This window comes from Nycticebus coucang, chromosome 20 (genome assembly GCF_027406575.1).
Source record: "Nycticebus coucang isolate mNycCou1 chromosome 20, mNycCou1.pri, whole genome shotgun sequence".
Classification (NCBI taxonomy): Eukaryota; Metazoa; Chordata; class Mammalia; order Primates; family Lorisidae; genus Nycticebus; species Nycticebus coucang.
In genome coordinates, this window is record NC_069799.1 from 45006268 (window position 1) to 45030333 (window position 24066).

A 24066-nucleotide genomic window follows, 5' to 3' on the forward strand; every position below is an offset into this window, starting at 1 on the left:
CAGAAGCAGGTGAATTGCTTGCACTTAGGAGCTCAAGGCCAATCTGAGCAAGCTCAAGACCCCATCTCCACTAAAAATAGACTAGCCAGGTGTTGTGATAGTTGGTTGGCTCCTGTAGTCCCAGCTACTTGGGAGGCTGAGGCCAAAGGATCGTTTGAGCCCAGGAGTTTGAGGTTGCTGTGAGCTATGACACCATGGCACTCTAGCCTGGAGCAACAGAGTGATACACTTCTTAAAAAAAAAGGTTTTAAACTGAAGGAAAAGCACACACTTTAAAACTGGGCACTTGGTTGTGTATGCAGTGTGTGTGCTTTGCTGATTCCCGTTCTAGACTCTCATCCCAATTTCAGCTGCTATGTGACAGCCTTTCAGCGTGTGCCCTAAGGGCAAGAATGCACCAATGCTTTGCCCGGCAGAGTAGGAATTAGTTAAGTCACACATGCACTTCCGAGCGTGATGTTAGTTACAACGCTTTTTCCTGACATGGAGAACATTACCTTCTTGGCAAGCGACTGTCCCACTTCTTGAATGTGCAGGCTGCTCCCAGCGGACGCTTTGCCACACTCCTGCTTCCTGTTGAGTCTGTTTCTCCAGTCTTCCTCCCCGCTCTTCTTCAACAGGGCCAATCTAAGAGGAAGCAGGCCAGCCAAGAAGAATTCAGCACCAAACTCTGACTTGTCATGAAACCATAATTCAGGGAAGTGGGAAGTCTGTGGCCAACAAATGACCTCTGGGACCTCACTGTAACTTTTGGAATTTCATTTATTCTGAAGATAGCATGTTTGGAAAAATAGTACAGTCCCTTTTCTAAGGTGGCTCCCAAGATTTTACACTTGAAGGAAACGCAAAGCTGAAATCTGACTTGCCAGATAAAAGGTGCACCCTCATTCCAGCAAAAGAACATCTGGGTCTCCTTTGCCCTTGGGCAGGGAGCAAGGAAGAGAGAAAGGCAACCATCCCCCGAGAAAAGTGTCTTCTACTGACCCCTTCTGGTCACTTGGTGAAATAACACTAAAAGACTAAAGCTGTGTGGTACACTTGTAATAGTTCTTAACAGAACATACTGTGGAAATGAGCTTAAAAACATAAAGCTACAAAGCACTTACAATCTCTTAATATCATTCCTTTCAATTAAAGAAAAAATGTGAGGCGTATGACTATTTTCCTTCCTGTATTCTCGGCCTTGTTCCCTTCCTATAAATGAACTTGGTCTTTCCAATCCATCTTGTTAAGACAGAAACTATTTTCTACAAACCCATTAAAAAAAAAATCATCACTTCAACTTTCCTCAAGGGAAAGATATATACAAAAAAAGAATCTAATTAACGAGACTGTTACTTAACCTACTTTGGTTAAACCATGGGGTGACTTGATAGAAAGTTGCTTAGATATTATAATCTATATGAAAGGATTTTTTTTTTTTTAATGACCGTAAGGCTGTTTCGGCTAACTGTATTATAATAAGTGAGGAAGTCTTAGGCATTAAAGCTGGAAAGACAAACATGGAAAAGATAAAAGGCAAAAAAATGGTGATGATTAACCTCATTTGAACTGATGCTCAAACAATTTAAAGATTAGGGAGGAAAAAAGATTACACACTGTTTCCTCTATGCCAGGTTTGATGGACCAGGTCTTGTCAACATCACTGATAATTCATAAACAGCACATTAGCTTTGATCACAGTTTGGCCATTAGCTCCATCAGAGACCTCGTTTGCCCTTATTTGTCCTAGCAGGAACTGGAATAGGTGTGCTCTAAGGGCCTTTCTCCTAGTTTTTTTTTTTTTTAATATCATTAAATATGTGAATTGGAGATAAGATGAAATATATTACAGTAGAACCTCTGTGAGTTGACCACCCAAGGGACTGTAGCAACTGGTCACCATGCAGAGGTGGTCAACATGAGGAACTAGGCCTGCTGTACTGATACGCACATGGGGTGCATGTCTGGTCTGTGAAAATTAGGTCCATATAAGGAGGTGGCCAATGTACGGAGATGGTCAGCTAGAGAGGTTCTACTGGGTATGATAAAAGTTTTATTAAGCAAATAAGAAAATCAATTTGACAGTCTTTAATCAAGAATCCATTGATACCTATACATTTATACATAATCATCACCTATACTTGTCTATTCATTCAGCGGAAACTCAGTGATGAAGAAAGGAATTCCCCAAAGGAGGTGGGAGCTTGGAACCGTGGACCTATCCTCCTCTTCCCCAATCTCTTCCTTTCCCTCCCTTCCTTTCTGCTACGCGGTAGACGACAAGATCTCAATTGCTGGTAGATGCCATTTGGCTCAAGATCCTATTCAGTCCTAAAGTCTGTAATTTCACAATGTTTAACAGCTCCCTGCATGCTGGGAGAGTCGTGTACTTGAAGGTTTCACTCTGCCGCATCTATCACATACTACACAATGACCATGAGTCATCTTTTCTCCAATTATTTTGATTGAGTCAGTTTTATTCTAATAAGAGAAATGAATCTCACAAAATCAAACCATTAAAAGGAATAATTAGCATCTGCAGGCTGCCTTAGAACTTTCAAAGGTTTCAATGCATCAATAAATAAAACTCTCACCAAGCATGCCAGTACTTTAATAACCCAGTGAAGAAACTCTTTTCCTTCCCATCTCATCAATATCTGCCTTGCAAACTGGCCTCAGAACCAGCTTCCGTCTCTCCCTTCATATCGACAACTACTACAGACCAGTAGTTACTCATCTTGACCATCCACCTTGTTAATCTGACTGGATTCCAAATGATTTGAGGGAATTAAAAAAAAATCCGATTTGGCCTCAAGAACTGAGTTTATTTCAAATCATGACTTTCAGGGTTTTGGAATCCCTCCATTCCCAAACCCTGAAATTTTCCTTCTACATGTGCTGGCAGAGTCATCATTCAGAACTTCCAAAGACTACAGACTAACCAAAATAGTATGGAAGAAACCATACTTCGATTGAGCACACATGGTCCTTGGACCCAGCCCTAGATGGCAGAGTACAAATGATGAATAACTTTAAAATAACACGCACCAAAACTTGCACGTTATTCCTGTCACTTTAGGCTTCCTCCTGGGTGTTCAAGAAGCTACAGAAAGCAAGAGATCTTTCCCAGCATGTTCTCTCCCCCTGCGATCTCATGGCACCCCAAATCACCACAGACCACTGTGCTGTAAGAGGGCTGAGGACACTAAATGTCTGGCCCTACCCGGGGCATAAATTCCTCCCTGTGCAATTCAAACAACTGTCAGCACTTTTCATATATACCAAGTCCAAGTGCTATTTGTGGGACTGTGATGTTGGGAGCCTGGGCATCTGCTTAGTCTGAGGCTGCAAACCCAGAGAGTGGCATATTGGCCTATTCACCCGAGGCCTGGCCCAGGGCCACTAGGACACATGCTTGCTGGGCCACCCGGAGAAATGTCTCCTTCTCTTGCCAGGGCTGGCAGGGAATTCTGCAATGCAAGCCCTGCTTGGTGAGAACAAGAACTTCAGGCTCATAGCAGTCAGGACTGGGTCAAATATAGAGCAGGCCAACCAAGGCCCCTAATACTAAATAAAGGGTTTCTCTTCCTCCCTCTCTCTCTTTAGAAATTTTTCCTCATTTCAGAGAATCCCAGGCACCCCACAGATTTCAGATAGGGATGAATAGCTCTGATGAGTACTTGGATCAGATCTCAGGCTTGGCTAGTTTGCAGGTTGGAGGCGTGAACTAAGACGTCTTTTAAAGGGGGGGTTCAAATCAAGGATTAGTCAAGGAGAGAACATAGGGGAGTCAGAGCTCTATCCCTATTCTTACATAAATCTGGGGCCCTCTAGTGGTTGAGATGGCCCAGCTACAAGGTAAGCACATGGACCCCAATTTTATCCCTAAATAACTGATGTGATTCATAATGCTTCTCACAGCAGTTCCCAACAGGGACAATTTAACACCAATCATTTAGACAGTTACGAATAGAAGTTTTATTCTCTGGTGGGAAAAGGCAGATTGCAACCTAAATTTTAGGCTGGTTACAGTTCAAATAGATGTCAAAGAAGACAAAGAAAGAGAAAGAACTTTTAGATGTTTCTTTTAAGTATCAAACGTATTCTAAAAAGAGAGTACGTGGAGAATTGCCTAAAATTTCTTAGTTCTACACTTTTTAATCCTGCCTCCTGCTAAGGACTGTCTTCAGCACTAATGAGACACTACAGTAAAACGACAAAGGTTGTGTGTGCCATCCGGTAGCACTCAGTACGGGGAACTCCATATGGTCAAGTCACAGACAGGAGAGAGACCGATTCTACAAGGTTGGGGGAGACACAGAGTTTCACTCCTTAGTGGTCCGCTATTTGGCAGAAACGAAGAAGGAAAAATTAATATGTAAATTCCAGGCTCTATGTCTTAAAATCTGAAATTTAAAACTGAGTGATTTGAAACAAGCCACCTAAAGAACAGCTGAACTGAGAAAATTACTAAGGAAAGGTGAGTCTAACACTGTTGTTTAGCTAGAATTCCTGTCCTTATCCTATTCTCCTGTCATAACACGTATCTGAATATGAAGTTACCTTGCCATGTGGACCAGGGGGAGACCTAGAGACCACCCCTGGGGTCAGTCAGTTCCATTAACTATGGGGCCCTAGGGGCTCCTTCAGTAAAATGAAGCAGTTCAGAGGCAGTTAAAGTTTGAAAGTTTAAAATAAAGTGTGAAAGTCCTATGAATTTATATCCCACCTTAACAAAGAAAAGGCAAATGAGTATAGGAATAACATTCTTATTTTACATAGGTCAAGCTTTATTATTTCATTTTAACAAGAGGGAGAAATTAAAGCCCCACTTAGGGAAAAAGCTGTCACAAATGGATTATAAAAATATGAAGATTAGTTATTTTCAGCAAAGTATGAAAAAGAGTGCCATCAAGGTATGGGGGAAAAGATCCTGGCAATATATTGTGTATTAGCATAACTGATTACAAACATAGGGGATAAGTCAAGTATTCCTCCTGCTTTTTTATATTTTAACAACTAAACTGAATAGCTGGACATGTCACAAGCATTCATTACTATCATGAGCTTCTCTGAGACTGTTATAAGGTATAGTTTCTGCTTGTCAGTTTCTGTATGTATACATTCAATTCTGAATGGACTCCCCGGTAGTTCACAGAAACCCTACAGCTAGTCTGGAACTCCTTAGATGTCTACAAAGCCCAGGTGAAGAAGGTGCACCTTTATAGTATCTCACAGTTTTAAAAATGAGAATTTTACAGTAGGATTAAAACTGCTTTCAGAAAGATACCGATCAACTAAAATTTACTAAAATAAGCAAGTAGATCAAGAATTATTGCACAGTGAATAGACTCAGAACTTCATCAAAAGTTCTGAGGCCCAGCAGAGAGAATATACCCAAAGATGGGGATCTCTTTAAAAGACATTGAAAGGGAGTATAACGTTACTACTTCCCACTGGGATTTTACCCTGGAATATCTTCTGATGTATAAAACATCAGAACTTGTGTACAAGTGATATCTACCATTGATTTTCTTAAAGGGTAGCTCTTCCTCCTCCCCTAACTGGTTGTTCATTCTTGGATCTCTGGGAACAAATATACTTTGAGCCCAGTTTTCATGGAAGAGGCCTTCCACCCAGGCAGGTTAAACTACTTCCCTGACTGAAGACATCAGTCTTGTTATCTACCTGACCCCTTTTCCTACGCCCGCTCTACACAGTAGGTCTAATTTGCTGTGAATTTTAAGTAAAGGAGAAAAATAAAAAGATGTAATAATCTTATCAATTTGTCAGTTGAAAAAGGCTCCATCTATTTAACAGTTGATAAATAACGTTCTAAGATCTTGGTTTGAAAAACGTTGTGGTTTGGAATTAGGCTTAAGCAGTTTGAAATACATCTGGAAAAGTAAGAGTGGTCAGGGCCTGACAGAGCAAGAAAACTTCTGTATGATGGAAATGTTTCAGACAATATTACTGGGGAGTGCATGGGACTTCTTCACCCAGTTTTCCTGGGTGAAGTCACCAGGGCATCTTTGGCTGCTTAAGCCAACTCTGATTAAGGGTTAAGAAGAAAAATACATGCCGGAAATAGTTTAGTTCCAATTCTCTGCATCTCCCCCATTTATACATACCCTTTCAATCCTACCTCATTCTTTTGAAGGCAATGAGGTTACAGTGTTATATGATACTCAAATGCAATCTTTCAAAGCTATCACCTGATATAAAATTCCTAAGTAAAGAGTGCAGAAAAGGTATCCATTGTACTTCCTGTAAAGTAAACAAAACTTGGATTCTAATCTCCAAGATGGATACCCTATATATAAATTCAACATCATTCTTTCTGTATACATTTCACACAACGTTGCAAGCAGTCTGTGTATTCAGTTTGCATTGCGTGTATCTGAAGGGCAAACGGTCGGGATCACAGCTCTCATCACTAGACCATCCAAGAATTTACTAGGAAAGAGAAATTGGTACAATAAAGACAAATGAAGTGAGAAAAAGCCTGCTTTGGTTTGTTTCCTTATCTGAGTCTGGAAAGGGCCCTTTCAGCGTTGCCAAGCCAGGGGTTGGGGCGAATGCAATTTACTCTCAAATACCTCTGTGTCCCATAATTCTTCTAGTATAAAAGCATCTCTCTGCCCATCTTCCCGATCTTTTTCTAAAAGCCAGTTGTCAGCTCCTCCCCAACGGCATTACTCTGCAGTGAGTGAATCTTATTACCTTTCTTTAATCGACATGGTTTTGCTGGGCGATTCCAGGATGCCCTCTCCTGTTGGTGTTTTGATCTCTCCAGCAGCAAACATCGCACATGGATTCTTCTGGTGCTTCTGCAGTTGTTCGGAAGAATCTTGCTGCTTCCAGGTCACAGGGGTTGAGGTTTGAGTGACTGTTTTCCCAGCAGCTGTCCCCTTCTGCTCGGAAGTGGGCTCCCCGTACTCTGCCGCTGGGAAGGAAAGATGCAAAATCAGCACTTCCTCCCCAGGCAAACACTCTTCCAGCTATTCAGCCCTCAGCAGAGCAGCACTTGGGAGTTCAGTCCGTGGGCACAGGGCGGGTTACCCAATCCACTTGGATTTATGCAAATCTGCAGCAAGCTATGCTCTCTGAGAAAACCAAACTTGCCAACCAATTACCCCACACAGCAAGGCGCTTCGTGACAATTGGTCTGTCTCGACACGACAGGAAATCAGCTTTCACTACGCTGATTTTGGACCATTTCCACTGCTCCAAAACAAGAACATTGCAAATGGGCCACACTCACAAACCAAACCACTATTCTAACATGTACAGTATCATTTATGCAAAGGTAGAAAAAGGCTTAAAGTCTCACAGGTTATAGCTTCCTAGCCTGCAAGACAGAAGCGTGGAAAGAAAGAGGTCAGGTTCACGGCCTTATTCCTTGTACTTCCCCAGCCCTGGACCTTTTGAGTTCATCAACTTTAAAAGGGGCCAAAAGAGCTGAGCTGCTCAGAATGTCATGTGAGTTAATGTGACAAAAGTCATCAGAAATCCTTATCAAGATGTTCAAAGGGCTTCAGGTATTTTTATTGCTTAAAACTCAAATAGTCCACTAAAAATGCCAGATTTAGGTGGAAGAGAAGTTTGGGGGAGAGTTCCCACAGAACTTTTAGCCAATGCCAGTTGTAAACTGCCTTTGTAATTTAAATCAGAGCACCACCAACACGGACAATAAGTCACCTGGAAACTAAAAAACTAGTTGCTTTTTAGAACTCCAGGGGCAGCAGTCACTTACCTCTTAGAGAAAACTTCCTGCTCGCGACATTCTCCACATCCACCTTCTCTTCAAAGGGCTGCCTGTCTGTCAAGTCCAAGTTCCCATATGCATTGGTTTTCCCAGTAGAAAATTCCTCCAGTTCATCACCAAGATGGGCGAGGGGAGGATTAGCTAACTCCAGGCTTCCTTTCCTGGGAACTGCGTAGCGAGGTTCCTTGTGGACGTCCCCATCCCTGACTCTGTTAAAGACGGAGTAGGTCGGCTCGGCTTCCTCGAAGGACCCATACTTCTTCACGCCACTGTCGTCACCTGCCAAGGCTCGCTTGCTTTCTGGTTCTCCAGATTCCCTCAACATCTCTTTGTTTCCCCTCTCCTCCACCGAAGGCTGCCACACTTGGGATTTCAGAATGCTTCTGACTGCAGAATCCGAATTTTCTACTGAAGAAGGCAATTTGTAGTCAGTGGCCCCTGCACTGTCCTCAAGAGATGGCTTTGCCCGAAGTTCCCCTGCAAACATTGGCGAGGCTGTAGGTGCCACGGTGGACACAGACGTGTTAACAGTGGGCGAGAAAGGAATGAGCTTCCCACTTTGCACCTGGGCGGGACACAATGAAAAAGCAAAAAGCTGATTGAATGGCATTGTCTGTGTAAGTCCTGATGTATGAATTGATATAAACAGAAGTAGAACATCTGACGCAGTTTCACTACCTACCTTAGTGGCAAAAAAAAAAAAAAATCCCTTCTGGGCATACTTAGATAATATATCTCATTAAACAAAGGCCTATGGCGTGAAAGGCCATCCTATTGTACATCCTATTTTTTCTCTCTGAAATGGTCGCGGTCCACATGATTTCAGTAAGTGGATTATGAAAACAGGAGAAACATACTCACCATGGTTATATTTCTTAGGAATGACATTATTACCAGATCACCAGCAGGTGACACAGTCTACCAGTAGATCCCCATAATGATATCATGAAGCTCAGAGTAATTCTGTGCTGCTATATATTTTCTTTTTATGTCACCCTGGATAGAGTGCCGTGGCGTCACAGCTCACAGCAACCTCTAACTCTTGGGCTTAAGTGATTCTCTTGCCTCAGCCTCCCAGGTAGCTGGGACTAGAGGCGCCCACCACAATGCCCGTCTCTGTGCTGCTGTATTTTAAGAATGCACGCGTGCGCTGGAATGAAGCGAAAGAGCACCCACCTGTTCCACCTCTCCCAGGGTGACTGGCTGAGTCTGATAGCGAGAGTTCATTCTCCTCTGTCTCATGTCTATTCTGTTTCGGGTAGAAATAGCCTTGGAGACTGGCTGGGACAATTTGTTAAACAAGGCCAACTTCTCTGCTAAGCTCAGAGTGGAGGAATCAGGTTCTCCTGGTTCAGCACAATCTCTGCCCTCATTTGTCTGGTCCTTGGCTAAAGCCTTATGGTGAGCAGATGCCTGTAATCTGAAAGGAATAAAAAGTCAGTAACACGGGTAACAACAAACACATTTTGCATGTTGACGTTCTTCAGAGTGTCACTTACTTTTGCAAAGGGCTTATTCTGCCCTATACAGATTTAGGACAGGGGTGGACAGTTGTTTAGCAATTTAACAAGACTGTGAACGGTGAGGCAGGGATGGGAAGCTAATATTATCAATGCCATGGAGAGCAGCTTTTTAGCTCTGAATTCTTTCTAAAAACTAATTTCCTATTTAAGAAACTTAAGTCAGCTTGGATATACCTTATCTTAGAGACAGAAGTTGTGTTGTAGAAGTTTTATTCTTAGTATCGTAAGAAATAAGGCTAAATGGAGTGGTAAGGCATTATCTACACCACATTTAGATATTATCCAAAGATCTGGGTTCGGTAGGTAGTCTTTCAATTTTAAATACAGTAGGAACTCTAGAGCTGACCATCTCCCTATAATGGCCACCTCCCTAAGTTGACGTACTGGACATGTACCACATGTATGTATCAGTATGACAGGCCTAGTGCTGTACGTTGACCAGTTGCTGTAGTCCCTTGGGTGATCACCTTACAGAGGTTCTACTGTAATTAGGAAACAAAACAGCCCTCTGTCAATGACGTGATCTATTACATAGTGTTTCCGATTTACTCGCTCAACACAAATGGTTTCACTTTGAGATTCTTTCACTCTTTTCAGTATAACATTTTTTCTTGCACAGGTTTCCACTAGTTTTCTAGAAGGTACTTCAGTCTGTAATTCTCAGAAACCAGAAAAATGAGGAAAATTTCAGGCGATTGTAAATCCCTCCAACTTCCAGGTGGAAGAGAAGGAGGCTTCTAGTCTGCACGGTTATTGTGGATCCTGAAAGGCTTTTAAGGTGATTTACTGCCACTGGCAAAGCCAGATCTCAAAGGAGTGCATTCTGCCTTGGCCCCAATTAATCACCAGTTCACAAGATGTCCCACACCCAAGAGCCATCTCCGTTGTCTCAAGTACATAAGGAGGCCGCTGAGAAAGTCAGCCCAAGCCTTGGGGCGCTCCTTGGGTCAGGGGCAGCTAACTGGGCGGGCAGAAACCTCCTTCCCTAAAGAGATTCCCGCTTCTGTGTTGAGCCAACTTTATTCCTCCACTGTCATTATATTAGCCTTGTATTTATTTAGGCCTACAACAGTAAAATAAAGGGGATATTTACATGGTTTCAGGGCATCATTATAAAACATCACAATTTAATTGTTAAAATTGCGTCTGCCTGTGTTCTAAAAAAATGGGCCTTATTAGCATTGATGTTAATGCCCCATTTTTCTATGAATCTCAAGTGCTAGTGTTTTAGATGATTTTTTTTCTTTGAGATGACCATTCTTAAGAAAAACAGAAACAAAACAAATAGGTGAGTTGCTGTGACCCTAGCTCCAACACACAACGGAAGCAGGGGGATGAGACGCTTTCCCATGCGAGCTGACATGAAATTATCAGTATCTTATACTATGACAAAACAGAACGCCACACATTCTGGGAACGATTCACTGCGCTGACTTGCTTTCAAACAAAACTGGAGACGTTAAGACGCGTCTACTGTCTAGCACCCTCGCCCGGGGTGCGGCATGCAGCTATTTCTGTCCGGTACCTGGCAGGCTGCACAGTGCTCCTAGCTACAGTGGGACTAGGAAGTCTCGCCGTGACAGGGCACGAAGCAGGGATGGGTTCACTTTAAAAGCAATTTGCCAAAGAAGAAACAGTCATAAGGGGAGAGAAGAAAAGAGGCGTTAAAGACGGCATAGTTTTACATTCGGAAACGTTACATCAAACATTTTCACAAAAAGTATTTGCCGATCACAACAGAACGTGAAAAGCAGTTACAAACTCAGGAAATAAGAGACAGAAGCTACCCAAAGCAGATGGAGGAAGAGTGAAGTGTTGAGCATGGAAAGACTTTACGCTGTCTTTGGAACACATGTCCTGATTCGAAAAATAAAACAAAGAACAAAAGCTAAAATAAGCTGATACTAGCCATCCACACACCAATAGGGTATATTATGTTTTAGAGTGGTGTTCTCATCATTCCAATTTTTTTTTTTTTTCTTGACAGTCTCACTTTGTTACCCTGGGTAGAGTGTCGTGGCGTCACAGTTCACAGCAACCTCAAACTCTTGGGCTCGAATGCCTCACTTGCCTTCGCCTCTGAGTAGCTGGGACTACAGGTGCCCGCCACAACACCTGGCTAGTTTTTCTATTTTTACTAGCCAGGAGGTCTCATTGTTCAGGCTGATCTTGAACTCCTGAGCTCAGGCAATTGACCAGTGTGGGCTCACAGAGTGCTAAGATTAACAGGCGTGAGCCACCACTTTAATCTAATTTTTAAAAGAATCAGTGTTCTTATGGAACCTATAAACACATCAAAGTAGTTTCATTAAACCTTAATAGGAGATAACATTCCCTTAAATTTACTGTTTTCCTCCCATGGGCAGCTGCTTCTGATTTTACACTAGCCATTAAAAACAAACAAAATATATATATAATATTATGTATATTTGCACACACACACACAGGGTGGCCATGAAGTTTGTATGCATTTAAAATGTTTGCACACAAACTTTATGGCCACCTTGTATATAATGTGTGTATATACGTGTGTGTGTGTGTATTTAAAAACCAACTAATTCGCTAGGAGTTCCTAATGAGTGCATTAATGTACTTATCCACAAATACACCAGCATATTGAGGGAAACGGGAAGAAAGTGCACGTGACTACTCTAAGACAGGTTCACAGAGCGGGCTTTGACACAGAGATCTCTTGGGAAATCAATGCCCTGAATGAGAAGAACTTCATTTCTTTCTTTCTTTTTTTTTTTTTGTAGAGACAGAGTCTCACTTTATGGCCCTCTGTAGAGTGCCGTGGCCTCACACAGCTCACAGCAACCTCCAACTCCTGGGCTTTAAGCAATTCTCTTGCCTCGGCCTCCCGAGTAGCTGGGACTACAGGTGCCCGCCACAACGCCCGGCTATTTTTTGGTTGCAGTTTGGCCGGGGCCGGGTTTGAACCCGTCACCCTTGGTATATGGGGCCGGCGCCTTACCGACTGAGCCACAGGCGCCGCCCCATTTCTTTCTTTCTTTCTTTCTTTTTTTTTGCAGTTTTTGGCTGGGGCTGGGTTTGAACTCACCACCTCCGGCATAGGGAGCCGGCACCCTACCCCTTTGAGCCACAAACGCCGCCCAGAAACGTCATTTCTTTAAAGGAAGGGTGTGTGCACATGTGCATGTGTGTGTCCAAGTCAAGCCCCAAACCAATTTTTACAAAACTAATAAAAAAAACTTGTACTTGATTGAAGCAGGTATTTATACTTGAATTACTGTGAAAAGTCAATTCTGAATACCCTGCAACAGAGTGGTTGAACATGACTCCCTGCAGACCGAAAGCTATCAAACAGCCAATCAATTTTCAAAAATTGTTGGTGATTATTTAAAAACAAAACAAACTGGCCAGGTGTGGTGGCTCATGCCTGTAACCCCAGCACTCTGGGAGGCTGAGGCAAGAGGATGGTTTGAACCCAGGAGATTGAGGTTGCTGTGAGCTATGATGACACCATGGCACTCAACCCGAGAGAAAGAGTAAGAGTCTGTCTCAAAAACAGATGAAAAAAAAAAAAACAAAGCAAACCCTGGGCGGGGGTGGGAGTGGGGGGATGGTTTATGCCTGTAATCCCAGCACTCTAAAAGGTCGAGGCAGGTAGATTCTTTGAGCTCAGGAGTTTGAGACCAGCCTGAACCAGAGTGAGACCCTGTCTCTACTAAAAATAGAAAAGTTGAGGCAAGAGATGTCTTGAGCCCAAGAGTTTAAGGTTGCTGTGAGCTATGATGCCAGGACACTCTACCCAGGGTGACAGAGTTAAGACTCTTGTCTCCAAAACAAAGCAAAATGTAAACAAACAAACAAAAAACCCTTATCTTCTAGAGACATATTCTGATATATCTGTAGATGAAATGATGAGGTGTCTGGGGTTTGCTGGAAAAGTAGTACGGCTAGAAGGGGAATGGGAATGGGAATACAGGTAGAGCAGGGCAGGCCGGCAGGGGTCGCTGCTGAAGCCGGGTGTTCATTCTACAATCCATCTGCTTTCACATTTTCCGCTCTTCATTGTAAACGAGATTAAAGACCATATGTGGTCTGTATCCAAGTCATGGTACCAAAACAAATAATTAATTAAAAATAAAAATAGTCCAATATACACAGACCAAAGTAAATAAATAAATTAGACAAAATTCCTCTCCTGTTTTTCAGGGAGAAAAAAATATACACCCCATACCATTACAAAGTTTAGAGACATGGCAGCACATGAAACCTCCCTAAGCATCAACTTTCTCTGCAGCTTCCAGCTAAACCATCTTCCCATTTCTAAAAAAGAAGACATTATAGCCAAGGTGAAGAAATCCTGACGGGGACTCACGTGGCTGCAATGACCACCTCCTCGGAGGTGATGGGCTGGGTGAGGGACCGGTCCTGCAGCCTGCGTAGCCTCTGCTCCACGGCCGCGTTTCTCGAGCGTTGTTTTGGAACATTTTGTTCATCGAAGGATTTTTCCATTTCCTGGGATTAGAGACATGGCGGAATCCTTATGAATTCAAGGGAAGGGAATCAGGGCAGCAAAATGTCGCTGCCTGTTCTCCCATGGGACCTACGGGAGGGGCCCCGATAACAGCTTCATGTCATCATCAGAACTGTACACTCAGTTTTTGAGTGCACCAACAGGTGGCCCGAACCAGTCACAGAGTGGGAGGACAACAGGTGGGCTGGAACCGGGAGGCCATACAGTGTCCAGAAGGGCACAAAAAGACTGGAGTCGGGAGTCTCCCTCTGGGAGGGTTACGATTCTTTTTTTTCTTTTTCTCCCCCCACCCCTTTTTTGGAGGGGGGCAGGAATGGGAGGGTCTTGCTATGTTGCCCAGGCTGGCCTAGAACTCCTGGCCTCAAGCAACCCTCCCACCTCACCCTCCTGAGAGCCTGGGATTACAGGTGACAGCTGTTACAATTTCTAATCATGCATTTCAGCAAACCTTACCCTGAAAAGCAGCCTCTTGGCAGCCACACTCAGCTTGGCTCTCTCATCCACCTTTTCTTCATCTGTGAAAAGGCACAGGCACAAAAACTGGACACAGTTAAGAGAATCCGAGTCAAGTCTCCAAAAACCTTTCCAAGCCTGACCTGGAAATCCTTCGCCTATAAGCATAGATGTACTAAAATAGTAAGGGCAATACTTTCCCTTTGGGGGAACCCATTCAGTGAAAAGGTACTGATTTCCACCACAAGTCAAACCAAACCCTGTCTGGACAGTGATTTCTACTCTACTTATTTATCCCATTGAGATTTAAGAATAGATTTGGGGGAGGAAATTTCTTTTATTTTTAAATAGTAATGGCAACAAGAAAAACCTGCTTCTTGGGTTTAATTCAGTTGTTTTTATATTGTTCACATTGTGATTCTCTAACTCCTTCTAAAACCTGGAAAAGCTCATCTGAACCCTTCAACTTTTTATATTTTTCTTTTATATTCACAGGGGAAAGAAAACCCTGCGGAAAAGGAAGAAACTGATACAGTTCATCATTGTGTTATCTTGAAAAGCCAAACATTCTTAATTATTGTGATCTAATCTAGGTAAGATGATAAAGAAGGAAAAAGAAAAACAGATACTTGCCCTCAATAGTTGGCATTTCCGCATGTGAAGTACTCCTAGGAAAGACATTAGTAAAGAATAGTGAAAAATTAGCTGGTGGGAGTGGAAAATCCAAATAAAACATCATACTAAAAAGTAATAGTAAAAGTGCAGTGAAGCTCTCTGAAGGAATATCCTTCTGGCAGTGACTGTGGTTGTGAACACACACGCACAGTGGCTACAGGTGCCGTGGGACATGCACTCTCCATCCCACCCAAGTGCACACTGGGTGGAGGAAGTACAAAGCCAAGTGTAACTTGCTGAACACAACCTGTGATAAATCTTGAGACAAATCTTATACGACCATTAAATATAAAACTCTGATACCACAAGTAGACAGACATATCAAATTCCTTAGTTATTTTTATGGTAAAATCTGGTTGAATACTCAATCTGGATTCTAAATTAATGAGAACGTAAAAAACCTTCAGACATTAAGTGAAGAAAAATAACGTTTTGGACTTCTTACCATCTGACTGCACTTTTCCATTCCACAAGAATGGAAAAGCATGTGGCCAATGTACTAGATACTAATAAGAACCAACAGATAAACAACTACATCCCCCCAGGAGAGAAAAACAAAATTTAAGTCAAGTGGGGAGGGAGGACGGGAGACTGGGGATGAGGAAGGGGAGGAAGGGACTGACGTGCTCTCACCCAGTGGGCACAATGTAAGGGTATACAGTACACCCCCTGAGCGAAGGGCTCAACTACAACTTGAACTTTACCTAACAAATGCAAATAATGTAACCTAATCATTTGTACCCTCATATTAATCTGAAATTTTAAAAATAATCGTGAACGTATTGGGATACCATTGTAAAGGCCAACATTCTTTAAAAGTACATATGAGTCAAACAAATATCCCTTATAGATTAGCTGGAAGAATTATGGAATCAACGTCATCCTACATAAACAGAATTAGGAGCATCGTCGTGGTAAAACTCGTAAAAATCCTGTATTATTTCTTTTACTTTCCCAGACGAGGAAACTACATAGACACGTGCCTACCTATCCGATTCCTGTCGTTCTGCTGAGGTTATGGGTTGAGTTCTAAATCTCTCAGAAGTTTTTCTACTTTCACCAGGAGAAATATAGCGTCTTGGTTTCCGGGACCCTCTCTCCTGTTCCACACTGGTGGCCAAGCCAACTCCTTTGGGGGCCCTCTCCACCCGTGGGTGGCTTTTAGAATCACAGGGTAGGGAGTATACAGAAGAGAAATGGGAAGACAGAGAGAGAGAGAATAAAAGCAAAGGTTTATGCATCTCCATAGACACGACTAGCACCCTCTGCATGCCTCTACCATGCACGGTGGAACATTCCAGCAACACAATCCACTAGCTCCCCATTAGTAGGCAGAAGCAGAATGGTAGTTTTTTGAGCCATTTCCTGTAGAGTTGCCCTGCACACGCTTGTGAGCTAAGCTGATACAATTCAACGCAGGACACCACACAAGTCGAGAAGTGACTAATTCTGCCAGGGACGTGTAAGTGACACATCAGGAGGATGCTGGAAACATCACCTACAGTTCGGGTCTCTTGCAGGCGTTGGCAGACTCCAGAAACATACTTCGGAGCTGAGCGACAGAGACCTTTGTGTCCGGCACACCGACGTCCCCAGGAAGCTCCTCAGCCTTGGAACTCTGTGGCTCCAGCTCTGGCTTTGAAGTGGGGACCTTAAGCTTGGAGGCCTGGGGCGGAGGGGGGCCTGTGTAATCCGACAGTGAGCGGGTGAGGACCTTGTGCTTCCTTCTGTGACTGGTGACTTTGGCGTCTTGGGACATGGGCTCACTCTGAACATACAAAACCATTTGGCTTCTGCCTGTTCTCTCCGTGGGCTGGTGTTGATCTTGAGGTGGGAGTGAGACACTTTCCACCTCCTTCTGACGTTCTATGGTGACCGTGCTAGCGGCTGGCTTACCGAAGTCCTCCTTTCCAGACGGGTCTTCGTGGCTTCTTGCAAACCCATCACCCTGCAAAGCAGACAGTGTTTTCTTGCCCTTCTCAAGAGCTTCGGTGAAGAGCACGTCTTCTTCTGCTTTGGATTCGCAGATATGGAGAACTGGCGACTCCCTTCTCTCGCCTTCTGGAATCTTTAAGGTGGGAGGTTCTATGACATCCTGGGAGACTGATCCCACCCAGCCACACTCAGACACGTTTTCTGGGGTTTCCTCGGTCACCAGCTTGGTGGCGCGACCAGGATCGGCTGGTTGGACGTAGCCACGGCGGGGCTGTCGTGCAGCGCTGGCTGCCTTGCTGGGGACGCTATCAAAGGCCGAGTGTTCTGACTGAAAGGACAGGTAATGGGCTGGTGCTGGCTGATGTCTCCTCTGAGTTAAGGATTCAGGGGCAAGTTCAGGGCTGCTGCGAGCACTCTCCTCTTTCACCAGTTTTTCTCTAACTTTAACTCTTTAAGAAAGAAAAAGGATTTAAGTCGCAAAGGGCAGTACCTGCTTAAGGGGAAGAAAGCATGCGTGGATCACAGATTACTGAGTGAAAGAGAGAACAACTTGTAAAAAAGCATTTTGGTGTCTGGTATCAGAAACTTGGTACTTGCCAGATGAATGATTTTGAGTTGAGTTTGCAAATTTGTATGTCCATGTGGTGCAAAACTAACTCTAAGGCTGAGTGGGGTCAGATGCTATCCTAGGGAAATGTGGGGGTCCCTTCTGATCAAATAAATACCCAGAAGTCAAAGAAATACGGGAAATGTGATGGGAGTGTGCAGAATACATATGCCTATGTACCAAACATTGTAATCTCACTGTCTCTGGAAATGTAAGCACATTCGTGATTATTTATACTTTTCACTGAGCTCAAGATACAACTGACAATCACTTCTCTCAACTAAACATTCGCAAGCTTTTTCATGCAATGCAGACTGCATTTATTCATTCATGAGACATGGGGCCAGTTTGGACATCATTACTAACAGTGGTAGCACCAAAAGAATGTTAGAGAGGGCGGCACCTGTAGCTCTGCGGTTAGGGTGCCAGCCACATACACCCAGACTGGCAGGTTCAAACCCAGCCCGGACCAGCTAAACAATAATGACAACTGCAAAAAAAAAAAAAAAGGCTGGGCGTTGTGATGGGCTCCTATAGTCCCAGCTACTTGGGAGGCTGAGGCAAGAGAATCTCTTAAGCCCAAGAGTTTGAGGTTGCTGTGAGCTGTGACGCCATAGCACTCTACTGAGGGCGACATAGTGAGACTCTGTCTCAGGGGGAAAAAAAAGAATGTTAGAGAAAAGATAATTGTTGAAGGAATCAATGAAGTGAACATTCTCCCCACATTGGGATTGATGTTACATCCTTAGTTAAAAATTAATCTAAGGCTTGGCACCTGTAGCACAGTGGTTAAAGTGCCAGCCACAAAGACCCAGGCTGGTGGGTTCGAACATGGCCCAAGCCAGTTAACAATGACAACTACAACCAAAAAATAGCCAGGTGTTCTGGGGGGCGCAGAGAGGCTGAGGCAAGAGAATCTCTTAAGCCCAAGAGTTAGAGGTTGCTGTGAGCTGTGATGCCACAGTGCTCTACTGAGGGCGACAGAGTGAGACTCTGTCTCAAAAATTAATCTAAAAAGAGATGGCTCTAGTTGCTTCCAGAGTTATTTAAAATATCTGAGAGCAAAACTGAACTTCTTTTCAAAAGCTGCAGAAGACATATAACTGAAAGCTCTGCCCGTGGGGTGTCTCTGTTCAAATCCTGGCTCAGTTAGCTCTAGCTGGGATGCCTTTGGCAATTTAGCTGCCCTTGGTAAGCCTCAGTTGCTTTACCTTTAAAATGGGCATAATGCTGACATAATGTGATGTGATGATTACAAAGCACATGGCTTAGTGCTTGGGAAAGAGTAAACATTGAATAGGGCTCTGAGTTCTACTTTTTGCAAAACCATGTCGTGAGAAGGGAGAAACCATTCAAACTACTTGAGGATGGATTACCGATGGCGGTAACCTTTAAAAAGTCAAGAGTGTGTTGGGGCATGCAAAGTGATTTCCTGGAGAAATGTAGGACTTTGATTCATTTAACAACAATCAGCAAAAGTAATTATTTATGATGTATACTTTACGGGCAAAAAATAGTTTTTTTTAACGACCAGTGCTCCCCGCCAATTTGATAGAAACTCCTGTGCGTTTCTAAACAGAAGAGGCAGGGGATCTGCGTATGCTTCGTTAAAGAATAATCAAAGCCACACGTAAAAGGTGGTGATTAGGAACAATTCAGGGCAGGAAGGCCTTCTGAACTGTTATTTTTTCTCAGAGACCAGCCAGTGTTGGAGGCTTTCCTATTTACAACCTTCGTTAATCAAAAGAAGACTGAAATGTGGCCGCAGTCCTCCTGTGGAATGTGTGCGTCCATCAGAGACAATCTGTGTGTTGTCCTCAGCCGAGAACAAAGTGGCTGTTAGAGACTCACTACACGGGCGCTTTGTCGCCCCCAGGACTTACTCATTCTGGCTTCTTCTCCTCCCTGCCCCCACTCTTAAAAATGAAAGGATAGGGGGTTTTGTCCGCCTTTAAAACATTACTGGTTTGGAGAGGAGGAGACTTGAAAACAAGGAGGCTGGAAGGAGGGAAGAGGCCAGATGGGGCACTGGCTGGTCAGGGAGATTCAAGAGGGAAGCAGCTCAGAGAGTCAGCTCGGTGCTCACTACTGCCCCCAACCGGCAGATGCTACATGAGACGGTGAGAAAACGGGGAAACAAGAAGGTAGCAAAAAGATGGCCAGTCAGAATGAGAGAAAAGAAACCCAGGAGGAATGAGAAAGATGACTAGCACAGGTTAGGAAACGTGGAGGAGAAAAAGGCAGATGATTAGAAAGTAACTTCCAGCAGTCCCTTTTGGGACACACGTGCACCGTTGTCATTAGAAAGAAGGCCGGAGGAGAGTGTTAGCTGAGGTGTGGGTCAGCAGGACAGGTCAGAGGAAAAAAGGCAGCATTCACTGAACATGGGCCACAGCGTGCCAGCTTGGGGGATACCTGGAAGGCCAGTTGATGAGTGAAGGTGTGTCCCCTTCGGAATCTTTCTGGAGAAACCACTCATGTTTGGGTTTCCCTGTGCTACTGTGTACAAAAAACAAAACTTCAGATAATCTCTATTAAAATGTCAACATACACACTGACTTTATTATAACTTAACACCTAAAGGCTGATTCTTTAAGTTAGGATGATCCCTGGGTTTTGAAAGTGATTTTCAAGCACATTTTGCCACACAGTTTATGGTCACACTTCATGGAATGTCCGGGGCTTCTGGCTCACTGCTAAAATCAAGAGATAGAAATAAATACATCCAAGGCCGCCCAATAACATGTTTTCTCAAGTAATTTTAAACGATTAGAAAGTAGTCTGTGATAGTCACACTTTACAAATACAGGGCAATTCTCTTATAAGAAGCTGGGCCAAAAGAATAAAGCGATGTAATTTCCATAAGTTTTGTTGAGGTATGTTGGTAAATGGTCAAATACAAAAATAGTATCCATATAAAACAATACATATCAAATAAAGAAATAAAAAAGGAATAAAAAAGAAATCCAATGGGATCCTATCTTCAGTTGCTATTACACAATTTCCTTTTTTATTTATCACCAAAAAATACAACCAACACAACAGTTACAAGTACTAATTCAGGTCCATTTGAGGGATGTTTTTAGAATGCCTACTGTGTGCAAAGTAATGAGCTAAGCTCGAGGAAATGAAAACAGTGAATCGGGTGGCGCCTGTGGCTCAGTCGGTAAGGCGCTGGCTCCATATACCGAGGGTGGCGGGTTCAAACCAGGCCCCGGCCAAACTGCAACCAAAAAATAGCCGGGCGTTGTGGCGGGCGCCTATAGTCCCAGCTCGGGAGGCTGAGGCAAGAGAATCGCTTAAGCCCAGGAGTTGGAGGTTGCCGTGAGCTGTGTGAGGCCACGGCACTCTACCGAGGGCCATAAAGTGAGACTCTGTCTCTACAAAAAAAAAAAAAAGAAAACAGTGAATCAAAAATCAACCCAGCCACTAAAAACCTTACACTGTGGCAGGTGTGATAATATATGATTTACACATTCATTCCTCAACGCACAAGTGAAACAACGCAAAGTAGAGGGTGACCAAGTAATTATGTTAGGCTGAAGATATTTCAGAAAAAAATCATAGACCAGGACAACCTTTAACAATGTAAAGCAAGTCCCAGAAGGGATACTCAAAATTACTGACCTGTTTTCTCTTACAATGTAGAAAGAAAAAAAAAAAAAAAGGAAAACCTACAGGCTAGTTAGAATATTTAACCAGCTCAAAATCTTATGAACCTGTCCACAAGAGTTCTTCATTCAATGCCAGGCTGGAAACATTTCAGCTCAAAGCAATTTCCGAAAAGGAATGAGTATTATATTAAATTATGTTAATTTTCTAAAATCACTTTAATTCAAGTTTTGCTTCAAGGGGACAAGCAGGAACATGTCATCACTATTACACATCTTGGCTCTAACTGCTAAAATCTGTCTCATTGTGGGCGTGGACAGATGTGTTTTTCTCCACTGAAACTTTCTCAGTCTTTCTATACCCAAAACTATCACCTACTTTCCGACAGCCAGGCTTATAGCAATTTTGCCCACCACACATAAAAAATTAAGATGTATTTAAAGTTATTCTATTTTCAACCATAAAGGGTCCAATTTTTCAACTTTTCGTCTGAACATGGGACTGGCATGGCTTGTCATCTGCAGCTCAGCACAGGACTTGGGAAAGGAGGATGGAGTAGACACTTGTTTTTGAAAACGATATCAAGTTATTATAACGACACGCCTACCTCATACAGTTATTTTGAGGCTCACATGCTTTTGCTACAACAGAATTGAAGCCATGACATGCTACCCAACCTTCTGAAGATAACCTCCCATGAGCAAAACTTGGTCAGCATTGCTGGAGGTGATCACGAGGGGCTTACGGATACTGAGTCACTGTTTATAAAATGGAAATCCAACACAGATATGGGGGCACTTACTAGACCCCCCCTTATCTACTACAACTGAGATACAGAACTAGCCAAAAGACAAGTCACCAACACCAGAATAGTGAATATTCCAAGTCTGGCACTTCATAGGCAGAGGTCCCTGACTTAGCGATGGTTTGATTTATGATCTTTCGACTTAATGAAGGTGACAAGTGGCAGACATTCAGTAGAAACCATACCTCACATCTTGACCATTCATCTTTTCCTGCGCTAACAATATTTGATATGATATTCTCATGATCCTGGGCTGAGGCAGGGAGCTGCAGCTCCCAGTCAGCTTCGCGATCACCGAGTAAATAACCAGTACTCTAGAATGTATCTTGTTGCTAAGTGACTCGCCCAACTGTCAGCTACTCTAAGTGTTCTGAGCATGCTTAACACATTAACTGCTGGGCAAGTTGTATGTAAACTCAAGCTGGTTTGGAGGCTGTGCTGCATGAAGTGTATATAACTCACATGTCTCTTTTCCTTGGCTACCTTGGGAGCCGCCTGGGCCCCAAGGGAAAAGGAAATTTTTTTTCTAGTCTAGTGCAGCAGTCAATCTGTTAAGGTAGGCTAAGCTATGGTGTTTGGTAGGTCAGGTGTATTCGATGTATTTTCAACTTACAATATTTTATTGTTTAGACTTATGATATTTTCGATTTATGATGGGTTTATCTGGATGGAACCCCATGGTAAGTTGAGTAATATCTATATAGCAAACACAAATAAATGTCTGTCACACAAGCTTCAAATACAAATAAATGTATTTGAAGGCATCATGCTGAGCAAATGCCTTTCAACATGTTTTTTTTTCTCTCATTCCTTCTCCACAATCAACAGTGCTGAAAGTTTATGGGCTACTGTTTTCATGTCTTAAAGACATGTTATACAGAGATCCAATTCAGAACTCAGATGTTAAGGAGGGTGAGTCCTGCCTCACCAGGAGGGCTTGAGTTTGTCTTAAGACAGTTGAAAGCAGGCGTGATTGAGAACAGTATTTCGGCAAGTAGACTTTCAGGACCCTTGAGGTTGACTAAGGCATGTGTTTGGGTAAGATTTTCTGCTGTCAAAAACACAACAGAGAGGGGATAAGTGGAATTTAACTGAATACTGTGCACGAGGCTGCCCTGAGCACTGTGTAATTATAATCCATGGCCACTTCCCACGCTGACCATCAGCAGGGCATACTGGCCAGCTCTGGCTTCAGAACTTCCTTCTTTCCCCCTCATCAGCGTTGTTTGTTGGTTCTTCCTCACCAACCACAAGATAGAGTGCCCCGCAGGTTCTCTTGACATTTCCATTTGGATATCTAATAGATGTCATGAAGTTAACATGCTCCCAAAATGTACTCTTGTTTTCCCTCCAAACCCAACTTGTACTGGAGTCCTCCCTCTCTCAGTAAATGGAAAATTCTGGCTTCAGGTTGCCCCAGCCAAAAAGTTGCATTGCCTACATCTAAGTCATCTGCAAATTCTATCAGTTACCTTCAAATTATAGCCTCCTCCCCCACCTGTGCTGTTCTCATTCAAACCACCACCATCTCTCACCCGCATTCCCAATGTGACTTCCTAATTATTCTGTTTCTGTGCTAGGCCACTGAATGTCCAAGTTCAGCTTGGCAGCCAGAGTCATTCTTTGAAAACCGAAGGCAGATTGATTCCTCTTTTGAAAGCTTTATAAGGTTCCACGTGTCATTCAGAGGAAAACCTAAAGCCTCACATGGTTGCAAAGCCCTCCTTGATCTGTCCACCTATCTCTGCACAGCTGGATAGCTTCCCCTTACCTCCACCTCCCGTGCGTGTCACCTCTTCACTGAGATACAGGAGCTTCTGGGGAGAAGGCTTTCTTCACTATTGTGTCACCAGCACTCAGGACAGTGTATGGCAAATGGCAGGTCTTGAATATTGATGGAATGAATGTATGTTGGATAATAATCCCGACAACAACCCCAGGAGGTGGGTATTCTTATCTTCATTTTACAGATGAACTAAATGAGGCGCAAAAATTCTCCCAAAGGACATTAACAGCCCAGGATTGCATAGCTGGTAACAAAAGGATGGGGCTTAGACCCAGTGCTGCATGACCCCAAACCTATGTCTTCTAGCACACCTTCTGGAGAAAGACTATGTCCGTGGCTTGGAGGGGTCCTGATGAGGTTGGGAGGTCAGGGTCTACAGGCTTATTCAAGGTTATTCAAGGGAGACACCAACAATT

The 24066-nt window shown here is 43.4% G+C and overlaps 1 protein-coding gene across 10 annotated transcripts in view; it reads right to left on the reverse strand.

Annotated features, from left to right (window-relative positions):
• Positions 1-24066, reverse strand: part of SVIL (supervillin) — a 267829-nt gene that overhangs the window by 57300 nt on the left and 186463 nt on the right. For 4 of the 10 annotated variants that reach the window (XM_053572488.1, XM_053572489.1, XM_053572487.1 and 1 more), the window contains 11 exons: positions 19863-19946; positions 16408-17289; positions 15893-16063; positions 14864-14898; positions 14231-14292; positions 13619-13758; positions 10799-10879; positions 8927-9170; positions 7739-8315; positions 6706-6928; positions 498-627 (listed from right to left, as the gene is read on the reverse strand). In XM_053572488.1, coding sequence (XP_053428463.1) covers positions 498-627; positions 6706-6928; positions 7739-8315; positions 8927-9170; positions 10799-10879; positions 13619-13758; positions 14231-14292; positions 14864-14898; positions 15893-16063; positions 16408-17289; positions 19863-19946 — 2629 coding nt within the window. The remainder of the gene's footprint in view (positions 1-497; positions 628-6705; positions 6929-7738; positions 8316-8926; positions 9171-10798; positions 10880-13618; positions 13759-14230; positions 14293-14863; positions 14899-15892; positions 16064-16407; positions 17290-19862; positions 19947-24066) is intronic. The other 6 variants (XM_053572483.1, XM_053572485.1, XM_053572486.1 and 3 more) reach the window with 6 other exon arrangements.